Genomic DNA, 17,535 nt, shown 5'->3' on the forward strand with positions numbered 1-17,535 from the left:
AAAACCGGTATATCTCATTTTTGATTTAAGTGGAAAGGTGATATAACTTTTGGCAGAAACTTTGGTTTTGTGCGAAGGTGAACTCTGTATAGGAATACTTGGAAATAAGGTTCCTCAATTGTTAGTGCATGTATTTCGCTAACTCTTCTTAGCGATGTAATTGCAACAAGGAAAGCCACTTGCCATGTTTGCATCTATGCATTGGTTCAAATGGTGTGGACATTAATCATAATAACACAATGCTGTAGTTCCATGATGGCACAGCAGGTGTACATGGTGGAATTACTCTTTGAGTGCCTCCATGAATACTTTTATTACTGGTATACGAAAAAGGGATTGCTGTCTTCTGTTTTGCAGATACGCAGCAATTGCTGCTAAACTCAGTCTTATAGAAGTGTATGCTAGATGTGATTTTTGAAGATGTAACAAACAATATATCAGTTATTCACATGGTGAACATGGGTTAATGTTGCTTGCAGCACAATAGTCTACAACCCGTTTCCGTTTTGCTGCATAACACTCCCTTGTGATTGGTCTTATGGCTTCCTTCTGGATGTTCATACATTCTAGTGGTAATTATAGGTACCCAAATTCTACGACCTCAGGAGCCAGATGGCAAGGTTGAGTTGTTGCACGTTTGGGTGCCTGACTCTGCCCTTGCTGTTAGTGAGAAGATTTGGAATGCTGGGAAGCTTCTCGTGATGTACTAGGGACAGCTCAGTAGTGTTGTGTATCATGGTTGGAGTGACCATGTTGGAGCTTTGAGTATCATCTTTAGTGATGTTTGTCGGACTTTTCTGACCAGATAACGAATGAGTGGGAGAAGTGGAAAAGCGTAAGCAAATATTCCTGACCAGTTCATTAATGGAGCATTGCCTTTGGATTGTGGATGTGGGTGCATGGAGGCGAAGTTTTGGCATTTTGCATTTTCAGTGGTGGCGAAGAGATCTATTGTTGGAGTCCTTCACCACTGAAAGCATGTTTGTAGGACTTGAGTGTGGACTTCCCATTCGTGGACTTGTTGTTGCGTCCTACTTAGTAGGTCTGGTATGTATTGTGACAGGATGTGGATGTTGTGCCAGATGGCCCATTTCCATATGAGTTGTACCAGTTAAGATAGCTGTAAGAAGTGGGTCCCTCCCTGTTACCGTATGTAGTACATCACAGTTCTATTATCTGTGTGTAGAAGAATGCTCTACCCTGTTATGTTGGGTAGAAATGCTTCAGAACTATTTGTATGGCTAGTAGGTCCAGAACATTGATGCAACCCTGTACAGTAATGTCCTCCAAGTGAGCAGCCTAACCCATGAGTGATACATCCGTTTAATTCTCAAAGGGGGATTGGGCCCTTGAAGGGTTTTCCCTTATGTATGTTTTGTGTATTCCAGCATTGTAGTGCCTGATGGACCTAGGGTGAAACCAACACTAGATCCTCCATGTTGCCCACGCTTGTGACTATTGTGATGATACGCACTCCTGTAGTGAAGGGATCTCATATGTAGTCTTGCATATGGAATTATTGCTACGCAAGAAGACATTATACCTGGAAAACTCATCAACATTTTGACTGATATGCGACAACATGGCTGAAAAAGCTCTCCAGGACTAGTGAGCACTATTTAGGTGAAGACGTCAAGGAGCCCTCTGAACCAAATTGGTATGGGACCCTCACCTCACCTGATGCCCATGAGGCAAAGCCAATAAGGTCAAAATGTATAGGCTCAATACACGCCTGTATAACAACCATACCGAAGATGCGCAAGTAAAATTACACTTACGGTCCATATAACAAATAAAAAACAAAAAGGGATCCGACTACTATTAACCAAGGTCCTGATGAATGCCAGGACCCATTTAGGCAACGAAGGGTGAAACATGTTGATCACTCATTTGTGATGCTAAGGACAGTTAGCACGTTGGAGCATCACCCCCTCACATTTTAATCTTACCCCTACACTTTTTTCCCACATTAAAATTTAATATATAAGGTACAGAAGGTAATTTCAGATCTCACTGCAGAGATCCCACGAGTACCCACCCGTAGATGTAGGCGGCACTCTCCCGGGGAAGCGAGCACCCTGGTGCGAGACCAAATGATGACACCACCCAATTAGAAACCAAAGTGTTGATCACTTGCACCGCCAGTGGCAATTCGGGGCTGACTATTTCGGCCAACACTTAAGTGACCCATGCTTTTTACACCATTGCAGTTCACTCTCATTTGATTAAAAACAATACATTCATAGAAGCTGGATGAACTCTCCTGAGATTCTATCTCCCCTGTTTTGGTTTCTAGATAGTGGCTGAAAAAGAGCCAGTTGGTTTTGGAGATTAAGAACTCTTTGTGGATTGGGGTAAACTTTCACTGTGAATGAATTTAGTATGGCTCCAAGGTAAGGTTGTATCTGGAGCAGTAGTAAATGGGATTTTGTTGCATTTATTGTAAATCGCAATTTGTGTAAGAGGTTGATAGTGGTTTGAGTATCCTATAGACATTTTTGTTTGCTGGAACTCTATCACCCAATCGTCCAGGCAAGGGAAGATGTGGATGTTTTCCCTTCTTAGACTTGATGTGTCAGAAGGATTGGTATATGAAAATATAAGTCCTTCAGCTCTAATGCTGTCATGAAGTTATCTAATGCTGTCATGAAGTTGCCTTCCTGTCATAGTGGTATCACATCCTGTAGTGTCACCATGTGAAAGTGTTCAGACAGGATGTGCTTTGTGAGTCCAGTTCCATCCTCTTTGATGTTTGAATGGGACAGGTTCTATGGCCCCTTTTTGTAATAACGGTTTTACTTCTGTCAGCAGGTGTAAATGATGAGGAGGACTGAGGGTGTATTTCTTTGGTGGAATATTTGGTGGATGAGGTTTGAGGTCTAGGCAATATCCCTGCCTGATGATGTTTAACACCCATTGGTCTGATGTGACTTCTGGCAACAACTGATGGAATTGGTGTAGCCTTTCCACCACAGGTGATGTGTGATGGGGTGACTGGCTGGTAAGTCACTGTTTTGAGGTAGTGGGTCACTTTCTGAGGCTTCCTCTACATTTACCATTTGATTTAAATCCACCTCTGTAACATCCATTCCCTGACAGCTGGTGGCATTGTTGCTGCTGTCATTGTTAACTTAGGGTCTCTGGGGTGTTGGCACCTCTGAAAGGGCTGGTGTTTTTGAGTAGTGGACTGCAAGGCTTCCATCGATTTTGCGGTCTCTGTGTCCTTTTTGATTTTTTCAAGTTGCGTGTCAACATCTGGACCAAAGAGATGCTCGTCATCAAATGATATGTTTAAAATGTGCTGTTGCACTTCTAGTTTCAATTCTGATATGCGAAGCCATACATGTCAATGTAACATCACCGAGGAATTAATGCCGTCGAGATAGGGGAAGACTGAAACCCCTGATCAGCGCAGATGAGCTGCGACCACCGCCATCACTTTTGTGAACACCTGAGGGTCACTGGTAAGGCCAAAGGGGAGCAAGGTGAACTGAAAGTGCTCGTGGCCTACCGTGAACCATAGGGAACGCCAGTGGGCCGGCAGGACAGGGATATGAAAATAATCGTCCTGCAAGTCCAATAAACCGTTGATTTGACTGGGTCTTTAAAAATGTCTTTGCTGGAAAACGTTTCTATCAGGAAATTTGTTTCCTCCTCTGTAGTCTGCATTGGCAATTTATGATAATCGACTGCCCTTTATATTACACTATGATATGAGGAGGTATCATCACATGTAGATGATTTAGCTGGGGTAGGTGGTTCCATGTCGGTGTCTGGAAGGACCACATTATAGTCATCTCATGGGTCTGGACTGTGTTGTGTGTCTCCCTGTGAGTCAAAGTAGTAATCCTCATGCTCAGGGCTGTCTCCTCCTTCCACTTCCTGAGCAGGTGAGGGTGACCTTGGTGTGGTGATCGCAATTGGCTTAACGGCATGGGGTTTGTGGCCCTATGTTCTATTGCTTCTCTTTTTGGTAAAGGCGGTGGCACATCCAAATCCTGCCGTTGTCTCTTGAATGTCTCCTTATAACGTTGCTTCTGAATGAATTTGTGAAGCCCTTCTTCTTTCCTGCAGTACTGGTTTTTGCAGTGTTTTGGCATGCTTTTATGGCACTGGTGTTGTAACAGATGAAGTTGTTTTTGGCTTTGATGTTGTTGGAGCCAAGGTTTTCTTTGCCATCGAAGAGTGACCATGCTCTGTCTTTGTTGGAGTCGAGAAGTGTTTTGATCCCGTATGGGTCGACTCAAATAGTTTTTTCGGTTCGATCTGCTTGTCTGGTATCGAAGGGTGCAACAGGTGTTTTCACAGCACCGATGTGTGGGTCGAGGCTGATAGCTATTTCGGCACTGAATTTGGTCTTGTGTCATCTCCATGCCTCTCTGTAGGCCTTGTCGTCCGATCAAGAACATTCTTGTCCTGTCTTGGCTCGTTGACCAGAGCCAGGCTGTAGTGCATGGTAACGTTGAGGGGGAGGCTTATGTAAGATTTTCTTTAAGTGGGGTGGGTCAATTGTGCTCACGGCCCTTAGTATCGCCTTCATTTTGGGCCCAGACCTGGCTGTGGAGCCTAGTGCGTAGTGTCCTGGACCTGCACATCTGATCTTCTCCCCCACTGGACTCTGAGGAAGTGACATAGTTAAGGCTGGATATGACGTACCCCCCTCAGGGTGTGACCTTGATGTCTAACTCACACTCGCTGGTGTGCCTCTTCTGTGGATAACTCTGCCTTCACTGCCATCTCCATGTTATGATGTTGTAGATAATAGGGTTGGACCCATATAGTCAGTGGGACCTGGGTAAATAGTCGATATATATGTAAGGGGTCCCAGACCAAACACAAAATGATTTATAAATAATCACAATATTTTAGTCAAATTGATCCAAAACAAATCAGGGTGCATAGTGTTTTTATTTTCACCGCACCGTTATAACCATTCAATGATCCAGAAGTCAATAAAAATATACATAAGTTCAATGCGCCCACAGGGAAAAGGGAAAGAGTGCAGGGGAAAGGATACACATTTTTTGATAGTTATACATCACTAGTCAAAGTTCTCATGTGCATGAATCTAAAAATCAAAATCATGAAAGTCATAGATCCCCATACGAGGGGTCAAATGCAGTGTACAAACATCAAAAACGTTTCAGACAGAAGCTCCTAATCGGCTGTATACATCAGGCTTTCCTTAGGAGTTCAAGTTTGTAGATAAAAGTCTACGTTTCGACCCAGAAAATGTAGGACAGTAGATCCTTACTACGCGGGTCTTCGTCAGGACGTGAGGGGAGGGGATGGTGGGGCTGTTTCCTGGTGAGAAGTCAAAAGGCGGCCTGCAAAAGCGTGGTCCGTGACCTTGCTGTAGCTTATTATTGTAGCGATTGCTGTCCGTATCTCTGCATTAAGGCATGGTCGAATTCGAAGAGTCGATCTTTATGTAGCTCCTCCGTCGTAACGGGGTTTTTTTGATTCTTAAAATGGGAGTATCACTTCACCATATCTCCATCTTCCTGCTACTATTACATTTTTCTTGCAGCTGCGTCACCGTTCGCCGCATTCCTCAGTTTCAGCAGCTAAGGATCAAGAAGAACGAACTTTGTGTGTATTGTCATTAGATCCGACAACGCAAGAGTGGCCTCAGCAGCGGGATGTCATCCAGCTGCTGAGGCCACTCTCGCTGTTTAAGGCTCTTTAGAAAAAATCCCTATTTTTTTTTAATCCCCTTGCCTGTCAATCTGCACAGCTATTCGTCTGGCAGACATGATTGAAAGCATTTAGAATCACTCAAAAACAATCCAATTTTCGTTTTTAACCAATTTTTAAAATAAATACAGACAGGAAAATAAATGGTTTTCGGTCTGTATTTATCTGTGAAAATCAGTAAAAATGGAAAACAGGGAGCGTTACATATAATTTGGTACAAGAGTACATCACATGCATTTTTCAATCCTTTTAATAACAATACAATATAAAATCGACAATCCAATTGGATAGCAGTATGGCTAAATGGCAGACCAACTCACAGATTCTCAGGCATTCACTGCCCCATGCTTTGCACAATTCCCTGCCCTGAGGTGGAATCCCTGAATGTGCACTTCTTCAGCTCCAAATCTTCTTACTTTTTTTGTATTTGTTGTCGTTGTCACTCTTCTATTTTACACCTTATGTTTCCAGAGTAAAGCACTATGGCACTTTGATTTAGTTTTAAAGTGGCTGGCTTTGGAGGTGCCCACCTTCACACTCATACGCCCCTTCTGCCCCCCATTTTTACAGGATGGAGAGATATCCCTGCAGCGCCGCTTCTGCCACGATGTCAAGTCCCACAATGCAGTGCAGGCAGCAAATCACCGGCAGGGTGTGTGCAACAATGGCCACTGCAGACTAGTGCTATTTATTGGTTATTAGCCCTACAAGAGACTGCTGCTGAGTAAATGACTGGTTGAATGTGAGTAAAAAGACATATAATGGTGAGAAGAAAAGGCAATAACATTACCAGAATATAAAGACTTCTATATATTCTTCTTGTGGTGGATAAGTTGCTATTTGAATTGTGCCATGTATAGTGCCTCATGCAGTACTAAGCTGCTACAGTGCATTTGCTGGAATTTCATGTTAACAGGAAATAAGCATTAGCAAATCCAAATGGTCTGTACTGGCAGCTAGACTAGCATTTTGGCTTTTAACAATGCTTGTTGTTTTTTGGTTTTGACGTGGTTTTTATAAACGTTTATTGTTGGAGGGAGCTGCTGGGTCCTCGAAAATATTTTTCAAAAATAATTTGCTTTCTGGATACTTACGTGACCCCATGGTATCTTTCCCCCCGGATGCGACCATCTGTGCTATGTGCCATTGATAATATCAACAATATGTCTATGTACGCTGTATTGATGCCGATTTGTTTCTGCATTTGTATAATGCAAATTGAAAAATAAAGTTTATAAAAAAAATTCTAAAAGCATAACTATCTTTTTGACTTAAAAAGAACCCACTGAGCTAGTTGTTCCGGGCACTGACAGGAATTACTATGTGCGTGGATGTGCTCCTCGTGAATGGGCAGACTGCCGTTACTCACAGTGAAGCTAACAAACCGCAGACGTGGGCTGATATATATATATATATATAACCTACTGGCGGTCGCGGGAGGTATATATAGTTAGGACCTAGTTACCATAGGAAATTCTGAACATTCTATTGGGAATAACTTTGGTGCTGATTGAGGGAACTACCTGTAATTGTCCTTAAATTTGCCTCGCTCCTTCCCTGAAAGTTTCGGGGGGATTCGTCAAGCCGGGGCCGAGAAAAAAGGGGGGTCCCAAAACGTGTTTTCCCCATGTTAATTTCCATAGGGACATTCTGACAAGGCTACAGCTCGAATGGCAGAACGGAATTACACCAGATTTGGCAAAATGGAAGGGACTGATATGCAGCAGCGCCTTTTGTATGTTTGGTGTAAATCCCTCCAGTAGTTTTTGAAAAAATTGAATGTGAAATGTAGCCCAATGCAATTTTCCATAGGACCTTTAGACATGGCTACAGTACGAACGGCTGAATGGAATTACACCAAACTTGGCAAAATGGTAGGGACTGGTATGCAGTAGTGCCTTTTTTATATTTGGTGAAAATCGCTCCAGTAGTTGTTGAGAAAATTGAATTTTCCAAAATTATATATCTATAGGTGGGACACCGTGAGTGCACGTAAGCTTACCGTACTCTGTACCTTCCCGAGTATGAGCTGCATGCTGATTGGCTGCCAATGTCTGTCAACACTCCAAAACAGAAATTGTTGGCAGCCATCTTGTGCCTTGGTAGACTGAGGCACAGAAAAGCAGAAAAACCAACGTGTAGAACTCAAAAAGGGGGCAGGGTAGAAGCACCCTGACCCCCTAGGCCTGCTCAAGGGGTCCCACAAGCCCCGCCCCAGTGTACAGAGTACAGTAAGCTTACAGAGCTTACTGTACTCTGTTCGGTGCACGTACACCCGCGATTTTCCGAATTCCGAAGTGATGTCATTTGAGATGTCATCAGTGATGTCACTGACCAGGTCATGAATGATCTAATATGTGACATCATCAGCAGTGGATTGCGGGTGCGCGAAATATAGTACAGCTAACTATATAGGAGAAATTTCAATGGTTTTGTATGAGTAAAATGTCCAGCTAACTAGAACACCCCTAAAACTTATATTTTTTTGAGTGAATTTCAAACGTTTTTTAAATGCTAATTCCTAACTATATAAGGGCTGAAAACTATGTTTTTTCAGTGAATATATATAGATATAATCAACAATATCCCCACCAGAACATCACGGAACAACCAAGACTAGCCCTTAAAGGATTAACGACGGACACGAAAATAATTGTGAAGCCCTCTGATAAGGGTGGGAACGTGGTTTTAATGACTCGTGAATATTACACGAAGGAAGCATTGAGGCAACTTTCAGATGAGAACTTTTATATCAAATGCACCAATGAGACCTACCAGCAGAGTATCATAGAGTACGATAAACTTATCTCTAAATGGTATAATCAACGTATGCTGAGTAAAGATGAACATCTGTTCTTACGTACTACCTGCCCCATGACTCCTACTTTCTACCACCTCCCAAAACTTCACAAAAATCGTGACTGCCCACCTGGCCGCCCGATCATTTCTTCTATTGGGAGTCTTACGGAGAATATGTCTCGCTTTGTGGACCACACCTTATTTCCTCTAGTGTCTACTCTGGACTCGTATGTACGAGACACGAAAGACTTTTTAACTAAATTGAATAATTTGGTGTGGGAACAGGATTATCTTTTGATGGTATTGGACATCACTAGCCTCTACACAGTTATTGAACACAATCATGGACTAGAGGCTGTGAAATGGGCACTAGAACAACGCCAACTACGATTTTCTAGACATAATCTAATGATTCTAGAATTCGTTGAATTCTGTCTAAAACACAATATTTTCCTGTTCGAGGAACAGCTATACATCCAGAAGTCTGGCACGGCGATGGGTACCTGCTTTGCCCCCAGCTATGCGAACTTGTTCGTGGGCTGGTGGGAGGAGCAGGTACCCAGGAGCTGTATAGTAGGATGCAAAGAGGGCAAGGTCATCTGCTGGCATCGATATATCGATGACCTTTTCATTGTGTGGAAAGGTAACTTTGAAACAGCTCAGGAGTACATCAATGTACTAAATAATAATCAAATCAATCTGCAATTTTCGGGAACAGTGAGTCCGGTGGCAGCGGACTATCTGGACCTCAAAATTTATGCAGAAGACGGTCACCTCCACACTAACCTCTTCAGAAAACAAACTGCTGGCAACTCCACACTGCATGCCAGCAGTAGCCATCCACCCCAATTAATCAACAGTATCCCCTATGGGGAACTGCTGAGACTTCGCAGGAACTGTTCCAAACCCTCTGATTTCGAGGCGGCTGCTTCGGAATGCATATCCCGATTTAGAGCTAGGGGGTATGGCGAGAGAATACTCAGTAACACTCTCAATAGAGTAAGGAAAATAGAGAGACAGTCCCTTCTGACTAGTAATTCTGAACAGGTCAACCGAAGGGGTTTGCCAGGTGACAACAAGGGCAAGTTCAGAGTTATAACTCCCTACTCAACAGGTGCGGATAGCTTCAGAGCCATGCTACGGAAGAACTGGCATATTCTCTTAACCGATAGTGTGCTCAAAGAAGACCTCCCAACCCAGCCACTCCTAACCTTCAGCAAAGCTAGATCACTAGGCGACATACTAGTGCACAGCCATCTAGACAAAGTGTCCCTGAGAACTAACACTTTAAGGGAGCAACAAGGCTTTTACCCCTGCGGCCGCTGTAAAGCGTGCGCAGGTAGTAAACGCGTACTCTCTTACAAAATAACAGAAACTGGCAGGAAAATGTACATAAATAAATTCATCACCTGCAGCACACAGTATGCCGTCTATTGCTTGCAGTGCCCCTGTGGCTTACGCTACATCGGGAGCACGATCAAGGAGATCAAGCTCAGAATATTAGAACATATGCGAGCCATCGACAAAACAGATCAGACCTATCCGGTGGCTCGTCATTTCGCGGAGGCACACAACCGAGACCGGAACAAGCTTCAGTACTTCGGCCTCGATATTGTACCCCCTAATATACGTGGAGGTGACCGTCTACGCAGATTAAGGAGACTAGAGTCCCGATACATTATCGATCTGTGTACGAAACATCCCAAAGGTCTTAACAGTGGGGAGGAGATGGCTTTCCATCTAGGGAAATGAGCAGAGAATAACAATTGGTATATATTACTCCAAGATGACAGTCCATCTTATTAAACTGTAATTAGAACTTTTCACATCATCGTGTATGGAACAAATGTATATCAATGTACACAATAGCTCTGAAACTCCTATCTGATTTTCTGTCTTGTATATATTAGTGTGTGAGAGACACTTTATCGTTATCTAATTCATAGTACCTGTTCTGTTGTACAACTTCCTATCGTGAATCTAGGAAATATCACAAATACCGTGCGATCCAGATTGAATGAATTTAAATTTGATCGGGAATAATACAGGGGTACAACTTAGATGTCTCCCACATATTTAGCTTTCCACTGTATATAAGATGCACTTTAATCACACATGTTCCATTTTTTGAACTCATGTTATAATTTTCATATGAAATGTGATCGAATATTGTGAATAATTATACACGCCCCTTCTGCTGTTGCATGCGATGCATCTCACTTCATATATATCCCACTTTTCTCAACCCCCTTTAGCTACGCCCATTTTTCGGCTGTGGTTTGGGAAATGATTTACTTTCTTTTTGTGTACAGGTGACTTGGACTGTGTATTGTATATGGGGACATTAGCCGATCCACGGCTGTATGGTTTATGTCGATTTCATGACACCTTATTGTGACAAGCCACGCATGGAATAATGCGATTGCCCATCTGTGGGCTTTACAAAGCAATTTGCTATTGTTGTGTTATATCTATTATACACTATAAGATGGCCGCTTCTGTTTCGTGCGAGGCATAAGTCCCCTTGTTTGTGTCCATACCTGACTGGAAGTGGGAGTGACTATGCTTGTTTAAAATAATGTCGGAAACAAACACAGTGCATCACACACTGACGAAGGCAGACCGCCGAAACGCGTCTGGGTGCACCCCTCCGCTAAATAAAATCTAGCGCGTTTGTAACCCTCAACCTCGAGTGCTGTCGTATTCTTTTCCAGGAGTGGGAAGGACTTTGGAGCGTATATATATATATATATATATATATATATATATATATATATATATATATATATATATATATATATATATTATTCCAATCCTGGCTTGGACTTCAGAAGAACAGGCATCGACTCCGTGGATCAAATCAAAGGTTTTTATTCACCAATACATGCGATCAGACGCGTTTCGGCGGACAAGTCCGCCTTGTTCACTTCATCTGCTTTACACCATGTTTGTGGGCCATTTTTATAGTAGTGCATACTTGATAGGTGATGAAACAACCATGTGACATAATTAAGTATGTGACTGTGAACATAGAAGAGTTCAATGCGCTCAAAAACATGCAAGTCATTGTGACACATCAAGCATAAATATTTAAAACATTGTAAATACATCTTTACAATTAATAGTTAATGCTGGTGTATATGCATTGCCGAACATAATAATTTGTGGCTCATTGGTGTAAGAAGTGTATGCATTATTGACACAATTGACTGCTGCCAGTTATATGCCGGTTTAGACATGGAAGAGTTCCTTCCACCACGTGTATAAGTTTCTAGCCGCTCAGTGGTCTGTAACCTCATTTGTACTACCTCGACACGTCGTGTGTTTGGTGCATCCCTGTCTGAGCGCGTTTGAAGGTGAGTGTAATGCGCGCTAATCTTTGAGATTTGTATAGCCTGAGAAGCCATGGGGGCACGATGTCCGCGGGTTGTTAAACAGACATGATTTGTAAATGTATCGGCAGCGAATTGATGCCGCTGAGTATCTGTTTCAGATGTAATGTCTAAACCAGTGCATCAATGCGCGTTGGTTGAGAATTGAATGCTCTGTATGGTTCGAGCTTAATTTGGGTCCCGCACCTTGTTTGTGTGAAACCTGAAGGCTGGATTAAACGCAAGTGCGTGAGTGTAAGCGGTGGTGGTTGTAGGCGTGCGTGGAGTCCTGCCCAAGTGGGCTTGGGCTAGTGTCTCGTTGGAGAGATGCCTGGAATGAAAAATGTGGGAAGTTTCTCAGACTGTTTGTTTTAACGGATGTCATTGGGACGGAGCAGACATGTTTGCTTTATGAGAAGGGGGGAAACTCTGATAATCTAATGGCTAGCGAGCATGTTCCGAGCTCATGGTTGTTTTGGTAATTGGTGATTGTGTGTGTGTGATATAAAGTGGAAAATTAAAGTTATAAACGAAATTAAAAAGTGCACTATGTGATTAAAAAAGGATCATGTCCTAGATGGTGTATATATATTCTAGTGATGAATGCCTAGAAAGGTCTGGCAAAAAAGATAGAAATTTTAGTAATGCAGCTGGCTTTCTATTGAAAGAGTATTGAAACCCTGAAAGTAACCAATGACTTTAATCTAACTCTTACAGAAGCCCACGCTAACTCTAACCCTAATGCTTACCTCATTGCCTAAACTTATCATTTTTTCCCCAAACAACAAATATCTCCAATTATCCCTGTGTTTGATTCTGGAGACTGATTCAGAATTTCTTTGCTGGGCTGTGGCTAATCACTTTGACTTTTAAGTAGAGTTCAATAGCCCTAGGCCACTGGTTCTTAACTTTTTGATTTGTGTGGACCTCCACTGAATCACCACTGGTAATTGGGGGACCCCCACCTAAGCAATTTCAATTATTTGAAGCTTACAGCATATCACCAAAATTCATAAAAGGTATACCTCAAATAAATACACAAACTATGGACTATTTTTTGTTAATTCACTAACAAAAAAATATAGAGAATTTGAAATTGTAATGGTAAAGTTGGTGCTTTATAAAATGTAGCTTTACTTGTAAAAGATGAAGTGATATGCTAGTCCCTAGCATATCACTTTGCCTCTTTTTCTCCCAATGCATGCTCCCTTTTTGGCAGTGCATAAATGTGCAGCTTTAATTAGGCCAGTAATACTAGATTCTATTTACTGTCCTTGCGCTGCTCATTTAAGTGAAGATAAGGATACCAACTTAAATTTTAGCTTCCAGTTTCAAATTTTTCACTTTTACCAAGCATTTTAAAATTAGTTATTTGATTTTATATTTGTATGTACTTTATTAATCTGCTAATAATTTTTCATTTTATAAACAGCTGCATATTAGCCAGGTAGGTATTGGGGACCCACAGCTTTCCTATGAAATCTGGACGTGGTCGAAGAGGTCCCCTTGATGTTGGACCCCTTGGGACTTCAGTTCTCACTGCAGAGCCGGCATACGGTAGCTGGCTCAGTAGTGTTTTTCTTTCCAAAAACACACTCTCACTCACGGAGAGTTTTCTCCTGGCTTTACAGGCACATTTTCACTTTCTTGTTGATTGCACTCACCATCGCCTGTATTATGGAAGCAAACAGGAAAAATCAGCGTCAGAAGGCCTACCCTATACAAGGCAGGCATCCCAATGCTGAGAAGTCAGCCAATCTTTGGTGAGTAGGCCCCTGGTTAGGCATTTCCCATGGGACAGGCAACTGATGATTCGCTTTTGGAAACCAGGGGATCCTCAATAAATTAGGTTGATGAACCTCAAGCGTTATGAAACATCTCCTAGTTTACGGAGGATATCCTTTTTTTCACACAATCTAAATAAGGCCTTAAATCCTGTGAAGCAAGATCACCACTTGTTGGTTCAAGCAACTACTATGTTAACAAAAACATTTTCAGATGACATCATTAAAAGGGGAATTTACCTGCAGCCAAGTAATCTTGCACCAAATTCCACTGGCTTAGTTTCCAGGCTGCCTCAACCCTGTAAGTGTTTAATTCAGCTGTCCACTCTGACCTAAGGCAAGACATGAAGGTAAATCATTAGGACCTGTAATCCAACAAGCAAATTTGTTCACTGGAAATATGTGCCTTTAGGTGACAAGGTTGGAGTCCCAAAGAGAACTATTTATAAGTGAAGGTCATCCTGCATACATGCATGCTGGATTGACTTAAAGTTTATTCGATGACAAATCAGATACATGTTTAATGCTTTGATCAAATGAAACCCTTCTATGGTACTAATTTGTGTTCCTTCTAGTCAAGCAAAACCCTCTTATAACAGATTAATATTTCACTTTGGCTTACACTGTAAACTGCATATCAGTGTTTTTCCCATTTGAAGACTTAATATAATGAAGCCTATCACCCTCCCCAGCATCTATCTAGAACCAGTTCATTTGATCACTCTGTCTTTCTTTCTCTCACATTCTAGAAGACTTCCATGTTGTGGGATAATGTGTACATCAATGCATTCATATATTTAAATTCTCTCATAAAATAAACAGTGAGGAGTAAACTAGGTGAGCCACTTTGGGTACAGCCTTCAATTAACTTTATGTTTGTGACTGGACTAAATCCAAAGTTAGACATATGCCCAATGTGCCATTTGCATGAGCAGCTTTACTTGTCATGATTAGTTTGCATCACATCACTCAAAGCGATTTCTGTCACCCCAGAACCAGAGCTTATTGTTGGTTCTTTGATGAAATATGCAAACCTGGACGCGTCTGTACACATGGAATTTGGTGACAAGAGGATACCAGGTGGACTTGGCGGATAAAGTTGCAGTTTTAAGTTAAAGTTGCAGTTTTAAGTTAATCTAAAAGCTTTTTCTGGCAAACTGTGCTACAGATAGGAAATATTTCAATTCTACCTGTTGACCGCATTTGCCTTTGGGGTCCTTCTCTATTCTCCATTACCGGTGCATGTTCAAAACCTTGTGTTCTAGCATTTGCAGATGATTTGTTTTTTTCCATTCTTTTATGGAGTCCCTGGTGAATGAGTCATGAACTCTAGACTGGGGCCAAATAACACAATTTGTCAGCCTGGATTGATTTCTAGTTCCGGCTATCTGGAGCGCCTCCTTCTTGCTGGTGAGGTAAAAGTGTACGGCACGGGAAGACTACTCAGGAACCAGGCTTACTTTAAACCTTGGGCGTTAGGCTGAAGGACCCATCTGCTTCTACTGCTCAGGCAGCTCTGAGTCTTTGGCTTTAATAACAAATAGCTCCCCATCCATCAATTCCATTGTTACCTGTTGGCGAGCACACCGTTGACTTGAGTGATCACAGTAGACAGCTGGCCGAGACCCAGCATAGACTTCACTACACCATGATAATGGATGATCTGCACATGGAAACAGGGGTTGAGGTCTTTTGAGTCATCTGCTCTTTATTTCATTAAATACATTTCAGCTTCAGGTTGTTATTCAAGGACAATCAAGATTCATGTTTAACTTTAGACTTTATTACTTTTAATTATAACAACATGTCCAGCATTTTAATCAAAATAAAATGCATTGTTTTATCCCAGTCAATTCAAAATAAAATGCATTGTTTTATCCCAGTCAATGTGACTATAGGAAGTATGGCTAAAAATGCCCAAGCATTTCATGGCTATTAGCAAATTAGAACACCAATATCTTATCTTACATTAATTGGTTAAAAAATCTTTAAACTTTTCTCTGGCCTAGTGATGTTAATGTGTCATAAAAGGTGCACTTAATAATCCTCTTATGTTAATATATGTCATGGCCATGAGGCACAAATGTCAAGGCAGGTGTCCCCTAAATGTATGTACAAGGTTTGTGCAAACATTGGAGAAAGTGGCTGCACATCTCTGCACAGATAGCTATGTAATCATGGGATGTAAATTCACTTATTCAATCCAGAGAGAGTACATTTTGAAGAAAGTAATGTGTTATGGAGAACTACTTAAATGTAGTTGAGTACAATATGCCTTAGAATTAAATACTTTAAAGGAAGGAAAATACACTTTGAGTTTGATCCTGTGGATGACGTCTACTGACTACATTTAATAACTTTTGCGTATTCACGTACTAAAGAAATGATTTTTTTAGATACATTTAATTCTTGATCTGATGTTGTTAGACTCAATGAGCTTTATACACTGCAAGCAGTACAAAAATGAAAACATGTCAGTTGAAACAGGAAGAATGGCACCGAAGTAATGAGATTAAAGTGGAAGACAAACAATTCAGAGACAACGTGGTTTATTGCTGGCTTCATAGTGAGGCAAGAAGGAAAACCAGCATTTGCAATGCAATAGGTCTTGCATTTGCGAGAGTTAGAGTGATTGGCAATGTATATAACAATGTCTTTTACCCAGGTGTTTTGGTTTGGAGTGGAGTGGATGTTTAGTGGAATTTTGTGGGTTATGCTGCAATTGTTAGTTGTGGAGTTGTGTGGGGAGTAATTTTGTAGTGTGGAGTATATTTGTGTGCCGGAATAATGTGGCATGATGAATAGATAGCGGATGAGAGCTGTACAGAATAGAAAGAAAGGAAGATAGAATAGAGAGCGATGGGTAGTTTGTGCAGGAAGTTGTCAATAAACTCCAGACAGAGGAACAGAAAGAGTGTGTGAGAAAGAGAAAGAAGGGGAGAGCAGGCCACAGACGCATAAAGAGGGAGGACCTGTGTACACAGAACACATCCTAAGGAGAGGATGGAAACCTTGAAAAGGCACAGGGAAGAAACTGTACTCAGTATGTGTGAGCAGGCAGCTCCCATCCCCTGGACCCTAGATATATTACCCAGGTGCAACTCTCCCCACCCCCACGACCTAATGCAATGCAGATGTTTGTAAACATCCAATTAAAGTTCTGCCCTGTTGGGAATCATACTTAGGAAGCGCCAAGTATCACAGTCTCCCTGCTGTGTAAAGGGGATTCTCTGCTGGGAGGTATAGGGCGGCAAATTATAATTTTATGGGAATACAGTCACTTTCTGCAAACCATCGTCTCAATAAGGGCATGAGACCGATTGAGTGTGCTCGTCTTTTGCATGAGGTTCACTGAACTATGTGTTCAAACCATGTGTTGCACTGAGGGCCGAGCGTTTAATTCACTAGGTGACTTCAAAGTCTAGTGAAGCCAGTAGCAAAACTTCAAGACAAATAAGCCAGTAAGTCCTCTCCCCCCACTAAAACCAGGCAAGAGTGAAGCTAAAAACAAGTTGTGGGCTAGAAAAGCAGTATTCAGACACACAACATAATAAAGGGCTTTTAATTAATTTTATTACCAAATAAAGCATTTGCTGTTTAAACGTCGACATTCTGTGTGTTTGTAATTTATATATATTTTCAAACATTGAATGATTTATCAGCTTTGTAGCAGGATTAAAGATCAACTTTATTTTTGGGTATGTGTATACGCTGTTAAATGGGTTTCATTGGCATTGGTAAGATTGTGTGGCTTTGAATTTAATTTATCTATTTACAGCACAATGTGTTTTTTCTAGGTTTGGAACAAATTGTGCCGTAAATAAATACATTAAATAGAAAGCCACACAACCTTCCCAACCCATTTGTTTTGTAAACGACGACAT

The 17,535-nt window shown here is 41.6% G+C and overlaps 1 protein-coding gene across 2 annotated transcripts in view; it reads right to left on the bottom strand.

The window, feature by feature from the left end:
- The window catches only part of ATR (ATR checkpoint kinase), a 566,179-nt gene that overhangs the window by 234,281 nt on the left and 314,363 nt on the right, over positions 1-17,535 (bottom strand). For both annotated transcript variants that reach the window (XM_086943714.1, XM_086943713.1), the window contains exons 30-31: positions 15,223-15,314; positions 13,892-13,983 (exon numbers count right to left, since the gene is read on the bottom strand). In XM_086943714.1, the coding sequence (XP_086799840.1) occupies positions 13,892-13,983; positions 15,223-15,314 (184 nt within the window). The remainder of the gene's footprint in view (positions 1-13,891; positions 13,984-15,222; positions 15,315-17,535) is intronic.

This window comes from Lissotriton vulgaris, chromosome 11, assembly GCF_964263255.1.
Source record: "Lissotriton vulgaris chromosome 11, aLisVul1.2, whole genome shotgun sequence".
NCBI lineage: Eukaryota > Metazoa > Chordata > Amphibia > Caudata > Salamandridae > Lissotriton > Lissotriton vulgaris.